A 23,237-nucleotide genomic window follows, 5' to 3' on the forward strand; every position below is an offset into this window, starting at 1 on the left:
AAGCGTTAGATGCAAAGCCCCAATTTAGGGAAGCATATCTGTAGACGGCTGCTGCAGCAGCAGTTTAATAAATGCCTCTGCTGGAATCGCCGGCACATAACGAACCGAACATTATTAAAAAGCGTGTTTTAATTACACAAAAGGCGTATATTGCTTCGAGCGCATAAGCTCCCCACCATCCCCCCAGCGCACGCCTCATTTAAAACAACAACTGGCGCGCAGAGGTGTTATTCTGGGGGCGCGTTACCGGCACTGCTTCACTGGTGACATCTTTGTAAAATACCAACACTTAAAACGTGTAGTTGTTTTAAGACTTATAGTGTTGGGATGTGGCATGTTATGTACACAAGGAGGACCGGCGAACAACTACTAGTGAGCACACACTCACAGCTATAGAATACCCCTGCGGACTGGTCTAAATGCACCGAACCTTCCTATCAAGTGCGTGCACCCCAGATCCATATACAGCACCGGAGAAGCGTTTGTGCATTAACCCAGCCTACAATGCACGGGCCGTGGGTGTGGCTGAATTCAGGCCTGTGCGGAGCAGCTTCTTAGCATCGGCGACTGGAATGGTGAACTTAAAATAGGACAGAATTTTTTTTTACGGCAATTCGTGCATAGGACATTTTGGCAAATGCTTTTGAATATGTATTATTTCAGTCTGTTTTGCAGACATGCATCCTGTAATGTGTGAACCCACAGCTTTGAGCACACGTGTGTAGTGCACATCGCATGCACCACCACAGACCACCAGTGGTGAGCCCCAGTACAGAACATCCTTCTCCCACAAGATGGCTCGTCTGTACTGGGCACATCAGCCGGGCTGAGTACATTCCCTCAAGCACGAGAGCCATGTATGACTCACGAGCTTAAGTGGCACACTGCATGCCTTGGACAAATTCACACGGCAACCGTGCACCCGTCTGGGCGAAACAAGCAGGTCTGTAGCTAGACACCGGTGAAAAACAGACCTTCACATGAAAAACAAGGCTCGGTTAGGCTGAAAACACACTTAAGACTATCTGCCTCTCGCCCCTCACTGAGGGCGCTGCAATGTGTATTTGGGAGTTTCACTTTCTTCTGCTCTTTTTGGAGTTTAAAGCACTTCCCAGACAAGCCGTTGGAAGTGACAGATTAGCCAAAACATGGTGCTTCTAGCGGCTCACACCCCACCCGTGAATGCCGCCTGAGGTACCCATCAGACCCCTCATGCACCAAACCGTGGGGGTGCACCAGGCGCGCAACACCCATTGGGCTCACCGGGCTTCAGCCCCCCCGTCATGTGTGTCGGGCTGGCGTCCGTCTATTTGCAGCCGGACCCGAGTACTTCACAGGTCTTTAAAAGACCATTTACTCGTTAATGAGGTTTTGTTGTGTTTTCACCCCTTCTTACAGCCACTCTGCCTATGGCTGGAAGACTTAGCCCCCCCCCCCCCCCGAAATCTTTCCCCCCCCCCGAAATTTGGCTCTAGTTGCCCGCCTGGGGTGCTCTAGTAATCCCGCTGCGTCCGCCTCACGTTAATCCACTGAACTCGGAGACAGTAATTTGTTAACGAGTGCCAAGGATGCTCGCGTCGGCACAGGTAAGGGGGCGTCGGGGTCAGCGCGTGCGCTCAGATGGGCTCTGCAGGGGTAGTGGTGTGTTTCAGCTGTAGCCCCTTCTCCCTGGAGCTGATCGCGAGGGGTGCCCTCTGCAGTCAGAGTGCGGCCTCACACTGCCCAGCCTGCATCTGCCAGTTAGTGCCAACGCAATCCAAGCGGACCCACTCACCGGCGCGCCAGAGCCACTCTCTCGCAGGCCGGGGATAGGCACACAAAGCCCTGACAGGTCCCGGATTCATGCAGTGTCTCCATATTAGGCGCACGTGTCAGGCAATCGATGGGGAAAACAAGGGCCACAAACACTGCAAACGGATTGTGCTGCGCATCGATCGGAGGGGGTGCGGGTCTTTAATGCGCTATCAATCTTCATGGGTGCTAGGGGGCAAGACCGGCGTAGCCCCTGTGCTCATCACCACTCATGCACCAAGGGGCCCTCTCCCCTGCCCGGGGGCATTAGCAAGTAATCCGGAGGCAAAATAAAACAAGCATTTGCAATGCAATAGGTCTCGCATTTACGCGAGTTTAAGCTATTGGCATTGTAAATGACAATGCCTTTTAGTTATGTTTTACAAATGAAAACTAAAATGTCTTACTGCAGCCGCACCCGAGTACTTCAGAAATGTCCCTTCACCAACCATGGCGTTTGAAGCCAATGAAGCCTCACTTTGGTACTCTGCGCAAGTGTTAGATCCCTTCCGTAAAGGGGAATTTTCGCCAGACTTTGAGAAGTACAGCTTCATTTTTGACCGCTTTAACACCTCTGAGAGCATATGCACCCAGTTCAACTCCTATGTTTCAGAACCTGGCCCAGACAATGTCAACCTTGAGGTGCACCAGTATTGGCATGCAAAGCTACGTCAGTGGCCAGAGTTGGCAAAATGTGTACTGTCTGTTTTGGCGTTGCCAGTCTCAAGTGGCAATGTCGAGAGGGCCTTTTCCCAAATAAAAGTGCACATGGGTAGGAAAGAGAGAGCGCGAATGAACAAAGATTCACTGAAGTAATATTGTATGGTGTACTACAATAAATGCGACTTGTAAAAATGTATTTTAACCTCATATACACTGTACAAAGACTGTCTATATTCCATGTACCAATTAAGAAAGCAAACCTAATAAAAGCAAAGCGTCCCATAACCACCGGTAAAACACCGTTTCAGTTGTTTTTTATGGCGCGAAAATTAGTAACCACTGAAAAGCACTGTTTTTTTTGAGGGATTTAAATCACTGGAAAACACTGAAAAAACACCACCAGAATTTACCAAAAATAGAAACTGAAAACAGGAAAGCCTAGGCATAATACATGCTGCAGCCCATGGGAGACTCCTGGTGTACCTATGCCTGGGGTACCTTAGTACCATATACTAGAGGCTTACAAGGGTACACCAGTAGTCAATTGTGGATGTACAAAAGTACTTACCAAGCTCCATTTCGTAAGGAAGCACAGTGATTGGGGTCCTGATTAGCAGGATACCAGTCAGACTAGGTCAAAAACATACTGACACCAAGCAAAAAGTAGGGGTAACCAAGAAAGCGGTTTCTACTTTCCTACACCTACTTCTCCCAATTTGTTTGTGCTTGTATGCCTCCACTTTTTCCCTGTAAAGTGCAAGGAGGCAGATCTGGAACATGGCCTGGAACGGCGACTGCTGCGCCGGTCATCCATGGCGTGGGCATAAGCAGCTTGACCTTGCACTCCTTCATAGCCTTGAGATATATACTTTGGCAGGAGTCACAAGAGCAAACATGGTGGCCGGACCCCAAGCACCACAAACAAATGGCAAGTGGATCAGTGATGGACAGCAGTCCCTTCTAATCTCTAGAGGGCTTCCACCCCAAATGCTCTGGAGACAACATAGTACTGGACAAAGTTAAGTTTGCTGTGAGGTAAACTCGCACCTCTCAGGAGAGAGCAAGCTACGGGTCTGCTTCAAATGCCCAGAAAAAAGTGAACTGACATTGCACCAGGGTTACAGAACTTCGGTGATAGCATCTGATGCCACTTCCAGCATCAATATGATGCCAGCACCCCCTACCGGGGACATGGGAGGTTTGAAGTTTCTAAATCTATTTTGGCACCTGGAACTCTGCAGGCAGGACTATCCAATAAAATGTGATATTTCCACGCAGCAGATATTATCTGTATCCGGTTAGGGGCCTTGTGTTTGGAGAAACTAATGGCAGCGAAGACCTAGATTGCACCCAGTGTTGTAGTGTCTCAACAAATACATAGAATAACGTTGAGGACCACCTCAATTTGCAGCACCATCCAGCAATACCTCTTAGAACACAGGAATGTTATCTACAGTTGAGACTAAATGAAGAGCTTGAGGAGGGGTGGAAATATAGGATGTCAAATGAGAATGTGGCAAAACATATGGAAGACCATAAGGAAGGGGACCTCTTCCTCTCGGTTTAAAATTTAGGAGACATTTGGAATTCCAAAGGAGGAAGAGATGGAAAGTAGTACCAGGTGGGTCCTCTGATAAATCCTTTGCTGAAGAAAGAACCTTCTAAAAAACAGTTTGCTTCTCTGAAGCCTTCTTTGATACAGGTGGTATCTTAGAGATCATCATAATTTTAGGAGTCAAAGGAAGCTTAAAAGGCTTCAATTGAGACTCTTCCGGAGGAAGTACTATCACCAGAGGGTGTTCTCTGTGGAAATCCAGAGAATTTTTCTATTGATGTCAAAGATTAAAAAGATCCAGGTACAGGGCTATATCTACCTATTATTTCCATGGCATTAGTAGCTCCGATAGAGAAAGACACCACAAAGGAGAATATTTTGCCTGCCGTGTTCCTTCTATGGGCCTCTCCATCGAGTGGTCCAGTGTACAATGCCATCAGGTTCAGGACCCCGAGTCTGACTTGAGAGACAAACAGGTCAATTTTCAGGAATCTTGTTTTTTCCCAAAAGATCTATTCTGGGTACCACCTCTACCACTGTAGCTGGTGTTTGCTTCAATTGTATCCATTCATGCCAAATGTAATTAATCGAAGGAACTGCCTTGACTGATTTGCTAGCTGGTTCCCTAAAATCATACAGGAAACACTTGGTCTCTTTGACGGTAATGAGTAAATCAAATCTCTTTGGTGCCATATCTTCTAGAGTATGGAACTTGCAGATATTGTCTGGTGGCATATTTTTAGGCAGAGGTGTTGGTGGACTTGTGACATGGAGAATGGAATTATTCCACTATTCGCCCCTTCATCTATCTGATGGAGGTATTTAGACTTCTTCTCCGTCTGCATATCAGTCATCAGATGGGTCAACTTGAATAGGTGCTTGAGGCACATCTATGAATTGTTGTACCGGCTCACATGGAGTTGAAGGCAGATACTGATAACTGGGAAGAAATAGGTGTGGCTGGATGTGGACAGCCTCAAGGAAACAGTGTGTGACAGTCTGCCATCATGTGGTGTAAATCTTTTATAGGGTCTATAACACTTTCATAATAGGATGTTGTTCATAATTTTCATACACTGACACATAAGGGCAAGCATGTCCATCATAGTTTGGGTAAAAAGGCTTCAGGCAACTATTCCTGTTCTTCTTTAGTGTCCTGGCATTTAATCTTTACCTGATATGGACCACAGGCCACACCAAAAGGGTCATCTCTATCAGATTAGTCTTCCACTTCAATGTGCAGAGACATAGTTCGCACCTTCTCAGGGCTGGCTCTAAGAATTTGGAATGCCCTTCCAACGGAGACCAGAGCCAACACCTCGACTGCTTCATACAAAAAAAAAAAAAACAGATCAAATGACTACTATCGGATGAACTTCATCAGCTATAGCCTCGATGACATCTGCTAGATACTTCCTTCTGTTGCTTGACAATCATTTTTACTTTGGTTTTGAAATGTATTATGTTGTTCTTTTGACTTAGTGCTCTGCTAAAACTTCACGGCCAGTCTAGTAGGGCTGTTACCGGTTTGATCATGTGTTACCTCCTCTTCCCCTGGAACCCCCCCATTTACTTTTTAATGTTTCAGGTTCCTCTTATGTTGACTTATTGTATTGTACTCATGCTGTTTCCTCATGTCAACGTTAGTTTCTTTTGTACAACGCTGTGATACCCATCTGGGTCTTGTTCGCGCTTTATAAAACTTTTCAAATAAAATAAATTAAGATAGTTGGCGGCTCTGGTGGAATTTCGCTCTGGTCGTTGAGGAGTCGAGTGAAAGAAGTTGTCGACAGTAGAAATCACCAACAGTATTGCTGTTCACAGTGGCTGCACAGATGACGGATTGGTTGTCAATAATCTACTCGATGACTCAGTCAGTGCTTTCTTAAACAATGAATCAGTCAATATTGTTTTCGACAACTGTGGTGCTGGTGAAGTCCTTTCAGATTGCAACCTATATGGGCTAAGCAGTTGTAATCTCACCTTTAATCTAGTCGATAAGGGATCTTCAGCAGCCATGGCTGAGGTCATCTACAGGCTTACCATCAGTACAGCAGTAATCTTCTATAGTTTAGTCAGTGGGCAGGAGAGTTAGAGGTCAGTGAAAGTTTCTTTTTACATTCCTTTTCTGGAGAATGTGAGCCTGCTGACTTCTGTAGAGCCTTTTTTGTGCCTTTTTACATCGGGTTCACCTGCGGGAGACTCGTTCTGTCTTTTTTTTTTCTTTTAAGGATTCAGCTATATTAGCCTTTCTTTTCTCCTACATTTTTATGACCAGATTTATAGGAGCTGATCCAAGATTCATCCGCAAAGTGATGTCTTCAGGATCCTTATTTTTCTGAATCAGTCATGGAAGTCTCCGCACACAATAATTGAGGGTCTTGGTAAAGAAATTACTGCAGATCTTATTGCGCGTGGCTTTGTGATATTTGTAGAGGCGGTAAATACCTTTGTCATAAGGACCATCTGAGAAAACCCCTATTCCTCTATAAGAATCACAAGCTTTAAAGGGGGTTCACTTCGATTTTTCCATTGTTCCCTTTTTTATCAGATGGAGTAGGGTTCAAATATACATCAGAAGGCCAAGAAAAACACTTCAAAGTTTACTTGCCAGACTTTAAGTGAGAGCAAAGCTCAAGCACTCCGTTCCACACAATGTTCATTAAAAATATGAGTTGTGACGACTTCTGGGAGGGGTGTGTGTGGCTGAGAGCAATTTTACATCATTGGCTGGTTCCTTTAGTATTCAGTTGGCACCGTTTATGGTCTTTTTAAGCTGCCAGTATCTTGAACTGCTATGTTATAGTTAGTGAGGTACTCCCACTTTGACGATGACAAGTTGTCAAACATGTGAATCTATGATGGATTCAATGCTGGAGACCATTTATAATGAATTTCATTCGTTTTGCGCATTTGATCCAAACTGATAACTCAATTTTAACTGTGATTTTCTTAGTGAATATGATAGTGGTGGTTGCCACTGTGTAGTTACGGTTTATATGCACTTTCCATTGAATTGTCATCTTTTGATCTGCATAGTGCTTCTGACCCTGTGCATGGATCTGTATCAAAATGGGCAAATGGTAGGCATAGCCTGCTGATTGAGGGATGGCCAGCAAGTCCATTTTGGTTAAGATCGGTGCACGGTAACAAAATTAAAGGGAACGGGGGAAACAATTTTAATTGCACCTAGAGCAAAAACCACTGCAGGGATTTACACTAAACTTGGCATTGAACCATAAGTTCAATCAGAAAGTGTGCTGTAATTGGTTTGCTGGAAATTCATACAGTAGTTGGAGTTATAACTCTTTAAAATTGTTACAAGGTGAGCTTGAAAGGCCTAACATTTTTGTATGGCTCTTTCCTTTAAAATAGATTATCAAACTGTGACTTCTGTTAATCAATTTGAATTACTTAAATGAAATCCCCTTCTCCAACCCGTCACATTTATTAATTTTAAACCTAAGAAATGAATCACACTTTCCAGAACAAACCGAATCAAAGGTAAATACATTATTTTTCTGAGTGTCAGTTTTCTTGCTTCAAAGTGGTCATTTTACTGTCTGTTCAAGTGTCACTTACCCCATCCTAGTTTCTCTTCCTTTTCTCTTTGTGACATAGACATACACCACTAAAATGCACCTTGTGCTTGTCTAACCCTCCTCATCTAACACACTTCCTATGCATTACTTCCCCTTCTAGATTACCTACATCTAAGACACTCCTCAAGGTCCACTTTTCATTTCCTTAAAGGACCCATTGATATGGAATTAGCTTTTCTAGCTTGCACCGCATAGGGACGTGTATGCCTTGGGCTTTTTTATTTGCACCAACCCATTTAAGCACTACACTATCCACAGCAATAGAACTAATGAGTAAGGGCCTATATGTAAATAATAGAATAGCTGATTATGAAAGCCAAACATCCAACATGTAAGGGACCCCTATCTGCTTTCCCTTCCAAACACCTTAGGGCAGTCAAATTTTACAACTATCAACATGTTGTTTCATGAGTGTTTGTATCCCAACCCAGACAGGTAAGAGAATTCGCACCACTTCCAAATCTAACAGGGCAAAAGCAAAGTCAGTCGGCAAGAACAATGGGAAAGCCCTCCTTGGTCTGCATCCCTGAAATAAACCATAAGCACTGCAGGCATAAGAGGTGTGGACACAATGCAGGAACCGGAAGACAGATCACGCCCCCCGCACCCTCTCTCCAGCAACCCATAAGAAAAATCTGAGAGAGGGCAATACCAACCCCTGGTACATACTAGATGTCCAACTTGAGGGTAAAGTTGACAGGGGAGTGAAAAATTCCCACAAGTGCTCACATATACTGGCTACACATCAAAGGAAACACATACCGCACTCACAGCAGTCATTCATGTTGCCACTAGGCCTCTGGATCTGGGGATGAAGATGGGAGGGATAAGGTGGAAAGCAGGAAGAGAATGACTGCTTCTTCTGTCACATTAATCTATTATTTATTATTGCTTTAAAGCAGATGTCACCTGTGCTTAGCCTTAAAAAGTTTCAGATGAAACATGTTCCTCTATGCTGCACGTCAACATGCCAGACCTGTCTTAACTAAAAACTGATCAGAAGACACTTAAGAACTACTAATGAAGAACCCATTAAATTGCAACTGAAGCAGTACAAAATTTGCTTTTCAAATACTAACCTTTGCAGTCTCCACAATACCAGTACATAAACTTTTTCTTGCCAAGCAGCACTCCAGAAAACCATGTTTTGCAGCCTTCGCAGCATCTAAAAGAAAAGAGCGGTTAATGTCCTGAAAGCTTAAAAACAAACGCGTACCAACATGCCCTTTACGGGTCTATTTTCCTGTCCCATGTGAAAGACTGAAAATGTTTCCCCCAGTATCATTAATTCAAGAACAATGAAATCCCCAATATCCATCCACTCAATTATCGTAAATGTATAACATTTATGATTCTATTAAACAATCCATTGCTGAAATAAAATTGATACAATAGATCAGTAGGTAATTTTACCCGCTACGGTATGCATTGACTCAGCAGGTTGGCCTTCAGGAATAAGCACCAAGCATTTTGGGTAATATGCCCAACCTTCAACACAGGTGGCTAGAATGGGGAGCCAGACCAGTTATGAAAGTCTGAATAACCAGCCATTAACTGGAAGTTATGGTGCAGCATAAACATGGAAGTCAGGGCAGCATGAGCAGATACGGTAAGTAAGCTATGTCTTCTACAAATAACTTCAAGTGCACAAGTCACACGCTTAAATGGACGTTGCTGAATTTCAATCTGTGCCCTTGATTCTTCTACAAAATTCCAGGGCAGTATCACACTGCTCAAATTTATTTCATATTTCCCTATACTAATTCCTTACTAATCCTGTTTTGAGTTCTGGAGTAACGTGCTACCCACCAAAAAGAGGTTAAACACCTGATCAGGTTAGCAAGCACTATATAATTGCAAACCATTCCATCCCTCCACTACCCTTTTACAATCCAAATAACAGACTAACGCCCACCTCTCAAATTAATTTATTTCCCTAGACTCATTCCCAACTAATCCTTTTGGTTGCAGAGTAGAGTGCTACTCGCCAAAACTCGCTTCAACACCTCATCAGGGGTAGCAAGCACTATATAAACGCAAACCTTTCCCTCTTCTATTCCTCCATTGCCCTTCTCAATCCAAATAACAGAGTAACATATCCACCGCTCAAATTAATTTCATATTTCACTATACTAATTCACCACTAATCTTTTTGGGTTCCAGAGTAGCGTGCTACTCACTGAAAAAGCGCTTCGAAGCCTAGTCAAGGGTAGCAAGCGCTACATAAATGCAATTACAATACAGTCAAGAGCAGCATTTATTTTCTGTTGCACATAAAAAGTTAAAAATTCTCTAACAATATCTTCTGAATTTTCTTTTTCGACCCCTCTCTCCCTTGCACACGAAAGGACTACAAAAGGTATGGCATGTGAGTGGTGACAACTGGAGAGGGTCGCACTCAACCCAATAGAAATGCAGAGTGTTTGCAAGGATGAGGATATGGGAATATATCCCGACTTTCCCCCAAAAGAACAAGCAGCAGGGGAAGATCAATTTTGCTGCCTCGCTCAGTGGTAACACTGAGAAGTGATGGAGAGTTAACTACTTAAGGAGTGGAGTAGCAATGGCAGCTAGGGACAACTAGCTTCACTACTCATGAAGTGAAAGTTAACATGGGGCCTGAGAGAGTGCTGTGGGCAAACATTGGTGAGTTTAAGAAAGGCGTGACTGTTTTCTATCAACGTCCTCCACAGCTCAAGAGATCCTAGACCGCCAGCCCGCATTTGCTGGTTCTGAGGACCCCTAAATGAAACCAGGTGAGTTGCTACTGTTGGCTGTACTGGCATACCACCAGAAATCAACATTTGAACTACCCGTACCCCTGAATGGTCCGTCGATTACAGTTAACTTGCTAAATTGCTTTTTTTGCTATGGGGACCAAATGAAAAGAGGTCATGCAATCATGTACGAACCTACAGTATGCCCCGTCATTTTCCATTTTGTAACATCCTTTTTTAACACTAGAAAGTAGTTCAAAAAGTGATCTGATATGCCACAGCCATCAACAACATAACTACTCCTTCAAATATTATTACAAGGGCAAATGGAGCGTACTTCAGAAAATGCTAAACATACAAGGCATTTAACCTTTGTTCTCATTTTTAGCATTCAAAAATGCATCCAACTTCCAATGAGGGAAGGGTGGTTTTAAATCGGTTGCAAACGAATAGTACCTACCTATAACTCTGGTTCTCATCCAGGTAAAATACAGAAAAATAGTCAAGATAGAAAAAAACAACAACATAGGGCCCGATTTAGAGTTTGGGGGAGAGGGTAAATGGCCAAACGGAGGGTCCACCAGTCTTTTAAAGTCACACGTACCTTCAGTATGTCGATGGCTGAGACTACTACTACTTCTCCAACACGGACATACACTTCTGACTGCCCAACAGAGTAATGGCTGTTAAAGGTTTTGCAGTTTCTACGTCAGCCGTGTTTTGAGTAGGTGGACAGATGGCAAGTTTTCACTGTCCGTCACTGCAGGTAAAACTTGGCAGTAAAACCTCAAACTGACTGATTAGGGCGAGTAAGAAAAGTAATCTGAAACGTAATCTAAACAGTAATCATACAGTACCAGCAAAGTAACTGAAATGTAATCTCAACTGTTTCTAATAATTGACCTACCTGTATACAAAAAAGATGCATACAACTGCATTCAACTGTATTGTTTTTGCAAAGTATTATTTCACTTACCTGCACCAGGCCTGGCTTGGTTCTAGAAATAAAATACCACTAAGGAAAATGCTACTTACCAGTATGCATCTGTTCTTGGCATGTAGAGCTGCAGATTCACACACTGTGCATAGATCGCCATCTGGTGTTGGGCCCAGATGTTTTCACTTTGTTGTTGTATTGGAATAAGTCTTTGGAAGTCACGAGATAGGTGACTCCTCCTTTGGACAATGGTGCGCGTGGGCATCGACTCCATCTTCAGAATGTTTTTCCGCCAATAAGGGAAATTATGGAGTTTTGTGAGAAACAAAAATAGATGTCCAAGTATGTTGTATCTAATTAAGATAATACTGGAACAGATAAAGGTAGCCGGGGAGGCGGGTGGGCGTGTGTTAATCTGTAGCTCTACATGCCAATAACAGATGCATACTGGTAAGTAGCGTTTTCCATTCGAAGCATACGAGCTGCAGATCACACACTGTGCATAGATTGCATAGCAGTACTAGAGCGGCGAGCACCAGTATCTGTTGCAGTAGTTTGAAATAGTGTTTTGAGTACAGCCTGGCCCACACTAGCTTGTTGTTTTGCCTGCACATCTACACAATAGTGTTTTGTGAATGTGTGCGGTGTAGACCATGTAGCTGCTTTGCAGATATCATCTAAGGGAATGTTCCCTAAAAATGCCATTGAAGCCCCTATTTTGCGGGTGGAGTGGGCTTTAGGGAGAATAGATAGTGTAGTTTTGCTTTGTGATAGCAAATTTGTATACATTTGACAATCCACCTTGCAATCCCAGACTTTGATATGTGATTGCCTTTATGTGGTGGTGAGAAGGATACAAAAAGTTGTTTTGTTTTGCGAAAAGGTTTTGTTCTGTCAATATAGTAAAGGAGTGCCCTTTTTATGTCTAGTGTATGAAGAGCTCTTTCTGCTACTGTTTGTGGTTGCGAGAAGAATACTGGCAACTCAACAGATTGGTTGAGATGGAAGGAAGAGATAACTTTAGGAAGGAATTTGGGATTGGTCCTAAGAACCACTTTGTTATGATGGAGTTGTAAAAATGGTTCTTGAATAGTTCGTGCCTGTCGTTCACTGACTCTTCTAAGAGATGTAATGGCCACAAGGAAAGCGACTTTCCATGTAAGAAATTGTAGCTCGCATTTATGCAGAGGTTTGAACGGAGGACCCATTAGTCTTGTGAGGACGATGTTTAGATTCCACACTGGCGAGGGTGGTACCCTAGGAGGAATTATTCTTTTGAGGCCTTCCATAAATGCTTTAATGGCAGGTACCCTGAACAATGACAGATGCTGTCTATTTTGTAGGTAAGCTGATATGGCAGCAAGACCTAATAGAATTGATGTGTATGCTAGATTACATCTTTGAAGATGCAGCAGGTAACATACGATGTGTTAAGTGGAGGCATCTAAAGGAAGGATGGTGGTGTTGTTACAGCATATAACAAAACTTTTCCACTTGGCTGCATAGCAGGCTCTAGTGGTGGGGATCCTAGCCTCTTTGATAACGTTCATACAATCAGATGGAAGATTGCGGTACCTAGATTCTAGGACTTCAGGGGCCAGATCGCCCAGTTGAGCTGTGCTGGATCTGGATGTCTGATCTCTCCATGGTTCTGTGTTACGAGCTGTGGGGAGAGGTGAAGTTTTTGGTGCGGGACTACCGATAGTTCCAGCAATGTTGTGTACCATGGTTGTCTGGCCAATATTGGAGCAACTAGGATCAGTTAGTGACTGTTGCTGCAACTTGCGCACCACTAATGGAAGGAGTGGGTGAGGCGGAAAAGCGTACCCAAATCTGCCTGACCAATTCATCCATATCGCATTGCCTTGGAACAATGGGTGTGGATATCTGGCGGTGAAGCTTGGGCATTTTGTGTTGTAATGTGTGGCGAAGAGATCTAGCTCTGGGTGCCCCAACATTTGGAAAAACGGTTTAAGAACTTGTGGATGAAGTTTCCACTCGTGAATCTGTTGTGTCTGATGACTTAACAGATCTGCCATGTGATTTTGAATTCCTGGAAGATGTTGGGCTAAAAGGAATATGTTTTGAGGAATAGCTCACCTCCATATGCTCTGTGCTAGTTGAGAGAGCTGCAGAGAGTGCGTCCCCCCCTGTTTTTGTAAATAGTACATTGCTTTGCCTGATATCTGTTTCTGGAATGACTTTAATGCCATAAAGATTGCTAGTAACTCCAAGTGGTTGATGTGGAGTAGCTTTTGCTGAGGTGCCCATGTGCCCTGTATGGTGTGATGAAGTAGATGAGCTCCCCAGCCGGTGAGCGATGTGTCTGCTGTTAGCACAATCTGTGGAACCGGGTCTAGGAACGGTCGCCCTTTGGAAAGGTTTTGGGTGTTCCACCACTGCAGAGAGCGATGTGTGCGGCCGTCCACCAACACCAGATCTGTTAGCTGACCTTGAGCTTGGTTCCACTGACGTGCTAAGCATTCTTGTAAGGGGCGCATCTTGAGTCTTGCATGAGGCACTATGAAAATACAAGAGGCCATCATCCCTATGAGTTGCGTGAACACTCAAGCTGGAAGGGAGTGTTGCAGCTGGAATTGTTATAAGGGTTTGCATGCTTGCTATCCTGTCTGGACTGGGATATGCAAGGCCTTTTGAGGTGTCTATTGTGGCACCTACATATTGTTGGATGTGGGATGGTTGGAGGTGAGACTTTGTGAGGTTTATGGTAAACCCTAAGGCGTGAAGTAGTTGGATTGTTGTGTGTGTGTGTGATTTACACACTGGGAATGCGACTTGGCTTTTATGAGCCAGTTGTCCAAATATGGGAAGACGTGAATTTGTTGTCTTCTTAAGTGGGCTGCTACCACTGCCAAGCATTTTTTTTGTGAAGACTCTGGGTGCTGTGGTGACTCCGAATGGGAGAACCTTGAACTGGTAATGCTGACCATTTACTACAAACCGAAGATATTTCCTGTGAGCAGGGTGAATGGGAATGTGGAAGTAGGCGTCCATGAGATCTAAGGTGGCAAGGAAATCGCCTTGTTTGAGTAGAGGAAGGACCTGTTGAAGAGTGATCATATTAAAGTGGTCCGACTGTATGTAGAGATTTAATGGTCTGAGGTCCAAGATGGGTCTCGGGGTTCTTTGGAATGAGATAGTACAGGGAGTAAAACCCCTGTGTTTTGGTGATGCAGGGGAACTGGTTCTATTGCATGTTTTTGTAGGAGGGAAAGCACCTCTTGTTTTAGAAGCGTTACGTGCTCTGTCGACATTGGATGCTGATTGGGTGGTATGTTTGGGGGGGTTGAATTGAGTTCTAGGCAATAACCGGATTGGATGATGTCTCACCCACCTGTCTGTGGTAATGGTGTTCCAGACAGGTAGGAATTGTAGCAATCTTCCCCCGACCAGATTAGAGTAGTCCAGGGGGAGTGGAGGGAATTAATTGTTTGGGGGTGGAGGCAGTGAGAGTATTGGTAGTTTTGCCTCTATCCTTGTTGTTATTGCCCCTGTAGCCTCCTCTCTAATAGCCTCTGGTAGACTAGGTCTGGGTGGGACTCTTGTAGGAAGTGGAGGGGTTATCAGTGATAAAACCTCTAGAGGCACCCCTATAAGAGGAGCGACGAAAAGAACTTCTGGGAGCTCGCGTTTGCAAAGCTCCCATTGATTTGGTAGTGTCAGTATCTTTTTTCATCTTCTCCAGAGATGAATCTACACTAGGCCCAAATAGGTGTTTCTGGTCAAACGGTTGGTTTAATATGGTAGTTTGAACCTCGGGTTTGAGGCCTGAAATGCGTAGCCACGCATGTCTGCGTAAAAGGACACTGGAATTAATAGCTCGGGATGCTGGGTCGGCAGCATCCAGAGAACAACAAATGGAGGTATTAGTTATGAGTTTGCCTTCCTGAATGAGATCATTGGCTCTGGTTTTATATTGATCTGGAAGGTGTTGTAGTAGGATCTCTAGCTCGTCATAGTGCGCCCTATCGTACCTAGCCAGCAAAGCCTGTGTGTTGGCAATTCTCCATATGTTGGCTGCTTGGGACGCTGTTCCTTTACCAGATGCGTCCAACAGTTGACTCCATATCAGGAGGTGGAGCATCGCCTGTGGTTTGGGAGTTAGCACCTTTCCTGGCGTTGGAGACTACTAAGGAATCCAAGGGTAGTTGCCCTTTAATATAACTGGGTCAGCTGGGGCAGACTTGTACTTCTTTTCCACCCTGGGGTTAATGACTCTGGCCCTTACAGGATCCTTAAACACTTCGAGAGCATGTTTGATTACCCCTTTTAACATTGGGAGAATGGAAGTGGACCTTTGAGATGGTGCAAAAGTGTCCATGAGGAAATCTTCCTCTACAGGGTCTGTGTGCAAAACCGCACTGTGGTATTCTGCAGCTCTGTGTATGAGCTGAATGAACCCTATAGTGTCCCCTGGAGGGGATGGCCTAGATGGGTAGATATCATCTTGTGGTGTATTAGGAACAACTGGTGTGCCATAATCATTGCATGGGTCTTCTAGGTGTTAGGGTGACTAGGATCCGCTAAAGGTTCATTATCCTCTTCCTCCCCAGAGGTGTCCTCGTCATCCTTTGGTGGAGGAGATTGTGAGGGTAGTGGAGATGGGACAGGAGAGATGTGGTGTGGAGGAGGAGGTGGAGAAGGAATCCTTAAAGGAGAAGTGGCAATGTCTCTCTTCTTTAAAGGGCGTGGAGCTGGTGGAAAGACTAAGTATGAGTTGACCTGTCTTTGGGTCTATTTCAAGAGTTTTTTGGGTTGGATCAGGCCGAAAAAGCTCCTCCTCTGGAATGTGTTTCGGTGCCGATTTTTTCGGGTCTGATGGTTTGTGTGGCACAAGTTTTGGAGTGATTTTATGCTCCTTAAGTTTGGAATCAGGAGCTTTCCTGGGTTCTGTAGGAGTCTTCGGAACCGGTTGCTTGTTTGGTTCAGATGATTTTTTGGGGTTGGAAGAATGAGCGTGAGTGGTCTTTAGAACCGGTTGTTTGCTTGGTTCCGATGATTGTTTCGGAGCAGAGACGTCAGTACCAGTGGGTTTCGGTGCCGAAGGCGCCGCTGTAGAACCAGGTGTCGGTGCGGACGAAGACAGTGGTTTCTTCTTTGATGCCAGGGATGGGGTTTCGGCACCGACGGTAGGCTGACTGGATCCAGAGTGGCCTGAAGGCTTATGAGTCGACTTCTTTGCCGAGCCCGAAGGCGGGGCGTTAGAAGTTTTGTCCCGGTGTGCACCTATGCCTGAAGGTGTGACCGAAGCCTTTCTGTGAATCAGTTGGGGGGGAGGGGAGGGGTCGACGTCAGTACTTACGACCCGCTGCCCTGGAGTGATGTCTTCGACAGAGTCCTTGGCTTCGGAGGTGCTAATTTTGCCCTCTTCAATCTGCTCCTGCTCCGGTACATTGATGCCTTCTTGGAAGATATTGTCCCGTATCGTTGTTGCTGATCGAGCCATGCTTCTTCGAGCTCGACGATCCCAAATTGTTTTCTTGGAGCGGAAAGAGGCACAAGCTGGACAGTCTTTGGCCTTGTGCTCAGGCGAAAGGCAGAGGTTACACACCTCGTGAAGATCGGTGTGTGGAAACGTGTATCCACATATAGAACACTTTTTCAAGGATGTCCTTTCCATGAGCCAAAGACCTAATTGCGCAGCTAGGCCCGAAGGCCTGCATCGACGACTGGAAGCGAAGAAATCAAGTTTGGAGAGATGCGCGTCGAATGGGAAACGCGATTGAAACTATACCGAAGAATGGGAGAAGGATTGCGCGTCGAAAGGTAGAACGGTAACGACACCAAACCGGAGAGCGACAAACACATCCGAGCCCGAAAGCGGAAAAAAACAATCTGAAGATGGAGTCGATGCCCATGCGCACTATTGTCCAAAGGAGGAGTCACCTATCTCGTGACTTCCAAAGACTTATTCCAAAACAACAGAGTGCAAACATCCTGGCCCAACACCAGATGGCGATCTATGCACAGTGTGCGATCTGCAGCTCATATGCCTCAAACATATTATTGTTGTACAAACAAATTTGTCTGAGTTCAGTCTTTGAGTGTGTGACATCATTTCTTGTCTGAGTATAATCAATAAATGTGTAACACTACCCTCTTATAAAGCCTTACTGTTTGCCCACAGTACCACAAATCGAGAGTAAGGTATTATCTACTTTTACCTCTGCGAACCTTTGGGGCTCCACTGGACTCTATGAACACTATACCTTACTTTGGTATAGTATATACAGAGCCAGTTTCCTACACTGAGCAACTCTCTCAAGAAAAAATGGATTAATAACCGCAAGAAGTGTTCCCAGACCCTCTCAATACGAGTTGGCAAAAGATGAACTGAGGCGGTGAGGCAAACTGCCAGTACAGTGCATGCTGCAGATGGAAACTAATCTCTTCTATTAGGTAGACCCGCCAGCATTTCGTGATTTTGCGATTCGCTAAATAATCACAAAATCAGGCGTGCAATGAACAAAATATTTACCATTTTGGATGCCAAAAAAAGGTCTACCGGAAGAAATCACAAAGGTTCATGGCCGACAGATTTATTTACATGATTTGCTTTCTTGTGGAATAAAAATGGTGACTTCTCATTGGCTGAACATACACTGCGTGCCGCCATACATCCGTAATAGCCGCTTCCTCCTTCAGCATTAGAGTTTGGCCGAACTGAGTCAAAAGAAGACCAGAGCAGCCAAAGGTCAGTCTCCGAGATTCCTTTTGGGAACCTTCAAATTGTATTGTATTTGTATTGGGCTCAAATCTGAATATCTGGTGGTGCGGAGGAACCTGCATGGAGTAGTAGTGAGTCTGTTGGAGGACAGTTGTGGTGCATATTCCATTTCAGTAGAAAAAAACATTTATTGATATTTTTTTTGGAATTAGGTTCATTTCTTTTATTTTTAAGATATGTCATTGCCATCTTGTGTTTCAGCTGAGGATTGCAATAGTCCCAGCTCTAAAATAAAATAATGATTGGTTTGGTAAAGTGTGCATTATACTTGCTTTCACTTTTCCCACGTCTGTACTCACTCATTACAGAATTTCCCGTACCAGTTTTCCTTCCCTCTCTGTGACCCATATATATGTCTCCACTCCACCCCGTAGCCGTTCTCAGACCCCTCTCACTCCTTTCTTTCCATTTGCTAGGTCCCCATCTAACCCCACGTTACTGCACAGTTTGAGGGATGAAATCTATTTAAAGTTTTTGATTTATTTATTCATACCCCTTACAAGCAAGCTTAGTTTCGAAAGAGGGTGTTGTATGTGGTCTTTCTTATCAGCAGCATCACTTATTTTCTACTTTACATTGAAACTAGCAGCACGTGAATCAAGTGAAAACCATGTCTTAATATCGTGCTTGGTGTTGCACACAGACTTGAGATTTAAAACATTGTAAATAGCATCTGTTTATATTACCTAACTGGTCGTACTACTTTTATCGACTTTGGGAAGATATTAAGACAGGTCACCCAGAAAGATGAACAGATCTCAGCCACAGGCACATTAATCTCTGGAGCTTAACTACGGTTTCAGTGAATATTTATTTAATACTGCGTGCTGCACAGAGGATGACGGTATGAAGGAAGAATCTTTCTAGCATGGTTAACCCTACTTTTGCCTGGTGTCCATGTGTTTTTGACTTAGCCTGCTGGGATCCAGCTAATCAGTACCCCCGCAACTCTGCTTTCACCCCTAAATTGACATAAGTACTTTGGGACCTCCACAATTGGCTACTGGTGTACCCTTGTAAATCCCTAGAATATGGTACTAAGATACCCAGGGCATAGGTACACCAGGACGGATACAAGGTTCCTTACATCGGAGGTCACTGCGCTTAAAATATATAAGACACCCCTATGGTAGGCCCTTCAGTCCCGAGGGCAGGGTGCTTGGTTATAAGTGTGAGGGCGCACCTCCATGGGCAGGACAGCCCTACAAACCGATTCTCCAGTGCAGTGAGCCACTTTAAGATACATAGTGGACATCAGTCATTATGAGATGTCTAGCTAGATAATGGTTGCGCCGAACCTGATCATGTTTGGTATCAAACATGCTGGAATCATACCCCAACACAGCTGTACACCCAGTAATAGCCTTTCAGGGTCAGCCAGCATGCTAGTGCTGCTGCCGACCAGAGACACAATTCTGCCCTCCTGCTGCTGAGCTCGAGCAGGGGAAGGTAGAAAGATGAGTTACTTACCTGTAATCCTAGTTCTCATCCAGGGGTATACTCAAAGTCATAATCTATTAATAATCCCCGCCTATGTGCAGGACCCCAGAGCATATAGAAAATATATATATATATATATATATATATATATATATATATATATATATATATATATAATAAATTCACTGAAAAAACCATAGGTTTCACACACGTTATAGTTAGGAATTAGCATTTTAAAAACCTTGCAAATTCACTTAAAAAACCATAGGTTTCACACATGTTCTAGTTAGCTGGACATTTCACTCGTGAAAAACCAATGAAATTCCCCCTATAGTTAGTGCAGGCAACTATAACTCACGCGACCGCAATCCTCTGCTGATGACGTCAGATATTACATCACTGTATTTAGTCACTTATTCACCCATGTGTTCTTCCATTAATCTTTAGCTATACATATATTACAAATATTTATTTTTCAGAAAGACACATATGTCATCAGCAGAGAATTGCGGTCGCGTGAGTTATAGTTGCCTGCACTAACTATAACGGGGGAATTTCATTGGTTTTTCACGAGTGAAATGTCCAGCTAACTATAACATGTGTGAAACCTATGGTTTTTTCAGTGAATTTGTACGGTTTTTTAAATGCTAAGTTATTAATATATATATTTTTTTTTAAATTTTACCGTGCGCGCACGGTGCGCTTCGCGCATCGAGCGCGCACGGTGGGCACGCGGTGCGCTTCGCGCACCCACTTTACGCAGTTCGGACCGTGCGCGCACGGTGCGCAACGTTCGCGGAATTATTTCCGTTTCCACCGTGCGCACGTTGCGCGCACTCCGTGATTTTTCGCGAAAAAAATAAAAACCTTTTTTGGCCCTTGGGGGTCCTTCTGGGACCCCCTGACAAATGCTAGGGGGTCAGGAACTGACCAGCCTGCCCCCTTTTCACGTTCTCAACCTTTGTTTTTCACCCCCTCAGAGTGCGAGAGACAAAATGGCGGCCGACACTTCCTGGTTTCGGCCGATTCAAATGTTTACTAAGATCTAACAACCAATCAGAATTGCGCACGCGCACGGCAGGGTGCGCGCACCCAGCGCGCACGGTGCGCGCGTATAGATATATATATGCTTTTAAATGCGATTTTCTCAGGAAATACTGAACAGATTTACACCAGACCTGCAAAAGGCACTTCTTCGACCTTATGGCTACCTCTCTGCCAAATTTCACGTAATTCTGTTCAGCCGTTCGGGCTGTAGCTGCGACTAAAGTCCCTATGGAAAAATCCATAGGGAAAACGCGTTTTGGGACCCCCCCCCTTTTTCTCGGCCCCCACTTGACTAATCCCCCCGAGACTTTCAGGGAAGGAGCGGAGCGCCCCATTAGTTTTGAAAATTTCGCGAGGATTCGTCAACCGGCGCCAAAGTTATTCAAAATAGAATTTTGAGATTTCCTATGGAAACTCGGTCCTAACTATAACTATCTACTGGCGACCGCCAGTAGATAATATATATATATGCATATGTGAAAACATATACATGCAGCCTAAAATGCTTCCAACATGGCAAAAATGCTGAAATTACATAGGTTTGCATTGTAGTACCCATAAGGAAACAAGCATTTGCAATGCAGTAGGTCTCGCATTTAGGCGAGTTTAAGCTACTGGCATTGTAAATGACAATGCCTTTTATTTAGGTTTTAAAAACGAAAATAACAATAAAAAGCAATGTCATTTACATTGTTAATAGCTCAAACTCGTGTAAATGCAAGACCTATTGCATTGCAAATGCTTGTCAAAGTTATCAACAGACCAGGAGGATATTACAGATCCATCACTACTGCAGACAAGTTTGATCAATATCTCGATTCCATTTACCAGGAAGAGTGAGTTGAGCCATGGCCTGCTGTAGCACAGGGAAGTGTGCAGTTCCCCAAGAAGAAGGTGTTTTACTCTGGCAGACTTTAGAGAGGTGCTTCATACCATTCTGGATGAATAATAGGCAGTCTCCCTCATCCAGATTAATCTTTCAGTGGCAAACAATAAATAAGAACATATTATCCGCAAGCCAAATTAGCACTGCGATCGGCTCTGCTTCTGCTTGGCTCCCTCAATCCCGATCAACCAGAGACAGACTGTCGTGCATCATCAAATCGTAGTGGGACATGTGGAGTACTTCGCAACTCACCTGACGCAAGTTTTTCAATATCTACATTAGCCTACTGATGTAGTGGCTCTTGCAATATCTGGTACAATGTAACATATCTGCAAATGGCATAAATATACACATCGATCTGGAAATAAGTGGGGTAGTCATCAAACAACGTTCAGTGGTTTTATTCCAATCTGAATATGGATGGATGAAAGAAAAATATTCCTTTGTTTTGTATAAGAAAAAACACCCATTTATCTTCCACAGTTTAAACATCTGTAATTAAAATCCTAGTTATGAATGGCACTAAATGTGAATTCTGCCCATGCAAATGGCCTATAAGGCAGTAATCGACCTCATCGAAGTTGGTCTCTCACAATTGATCCCGAGATCAACATAATGGTAGTCCGTTTTCAGCTTTTGATGCTAGGATGATCCTCCTGCACCACAGCACTCAATGTAGAGAGGAATTAAGCTGAGCCTTGGGAATTGTGTGGTTGGTTATTGCTACCCTATGTATGCCAGACAGGCCACAAACTTTGCAGAGAAGGCACAATCGGGCAGACCGACTACGTCTTAAACCACAGACGCATGCGAAAACTGCATTGAAAATGGACTTATCCGGCTCCCACTCTTCAAGATTTTTTGTGTGCTGTAAAGAGGGCCAAAGGCTTGGATTACTTTAAGAAACTGGCAGTTCCACTACAGCCGCAAAGCCGGTGTCTTGCTCCATAATTGCCGAAAATGTAGCTGTCCGTCAAGATTTCACCCGAGATCCTGCAGTGAGAACGGTAGCTACTGAAAAATACCGATGTTAGGATCATACCTTTCATTCGTCAGACAATTAATTGCTTCTCCACTCCTGCACTCGTTATCACGGCCCCCAATGGTCACTCTAAAACATCAACCAGGTGAAACTAGAAATTTGGAGCGGACTTAAGATGGATTTTTCCTAACAATCAAAACAGTGTTGAATTGAGTAACGAAAACAAAATGGCAGGGGATACAATGCATTATCTGTAGAGGTCCCACCAATCTCCTCTTCAGATGACATTACACATAGCTTACAAGGATTTAAGCAGCGAAGTTGTAGTGCATTTTTGCACAAAAGCGTTGTGTGATTTACAGCCAACAGCACTGGGAGTTGTGAAGTGAGCTTTAACCGTGCCAGACTGCAATGCTCGAATACTAGTGTGACTAGGAAAACATGCATTAAATCCACAGACTTGTACGTAAAATCACTCAAGTAAAAGGCTTGGATTAGGTTACAGATGGTAAAGAAGAGGGCATCGGATTTGTTTTGTAAATGAGTTACCCATGTCTTTTGCACGTATAGATCAATGCTAAATTTTTAGACGTTGTTTTATCGTTTCTGTCACCAGCACATCTGCCGGTAGGAGCCTGTAGGATGAACCGATTCTGCACAATGTTTAGCAGGTGTAGGTGCCCTGCCCCCCAAAGATGAGCTGTCACTGTAGCTCAGGCTCACCTGCTCCTCACTTTGGACCGTAGCAATGCTGCCTGACAGGGTGCGACAGGACACACGAGCCCAGCATAAGGTCTCGGGACTGTTAGTGAACTTCACTGTAAAGGATGCAGACAGCTGTCCTTCCCAGGGACTCGCGGTCCCAGCCG

The 23,237-nt window shown here is 44.2% G+C and overlaps 1 protein-coding gene across 8 annotated transcripts in view; it reads right to left on the bottom strand.

The window, feature by feature from the left end:
- Positions 1 to 23,237, bottom strand: part of LOC146797000 (uncharacterized) — a 1,179,218-nt gene that overhangs the window by 877,879 nt on the left and 278,102 nt on the right. For all 8 annotated transcript variants that reach the window (XM_085629591.1, XM_085629587.1, XM_085629592.1 and 5 more), the window contains exon 5: positions 8,691 to 8,776. In XM_085629591.1, the coding sequence (XP_085485717.1) occupies positions 8,691 to 8,776 (86 nt within the window). The remainder of the gene's footprint in view (positions 1 to 8,690; positions 8,777 to 23,237) is intronic.

The sequence above is a fragment of the Triturus cristatus genome, chromosome 10 (genome assembly GCF_964204655.1).
Source record: "Triturus cristatus chromosome 10, aTriCri1.1, whole genome shotgun sequence".
In the NCBI taxonomy this organism is placed as follows: domain Eukaryota; kingdom Metazoa; phylum Chordata; class Amphibia; order Caudata; family Salamandridae; genus Triturus; species Triturus cristatus.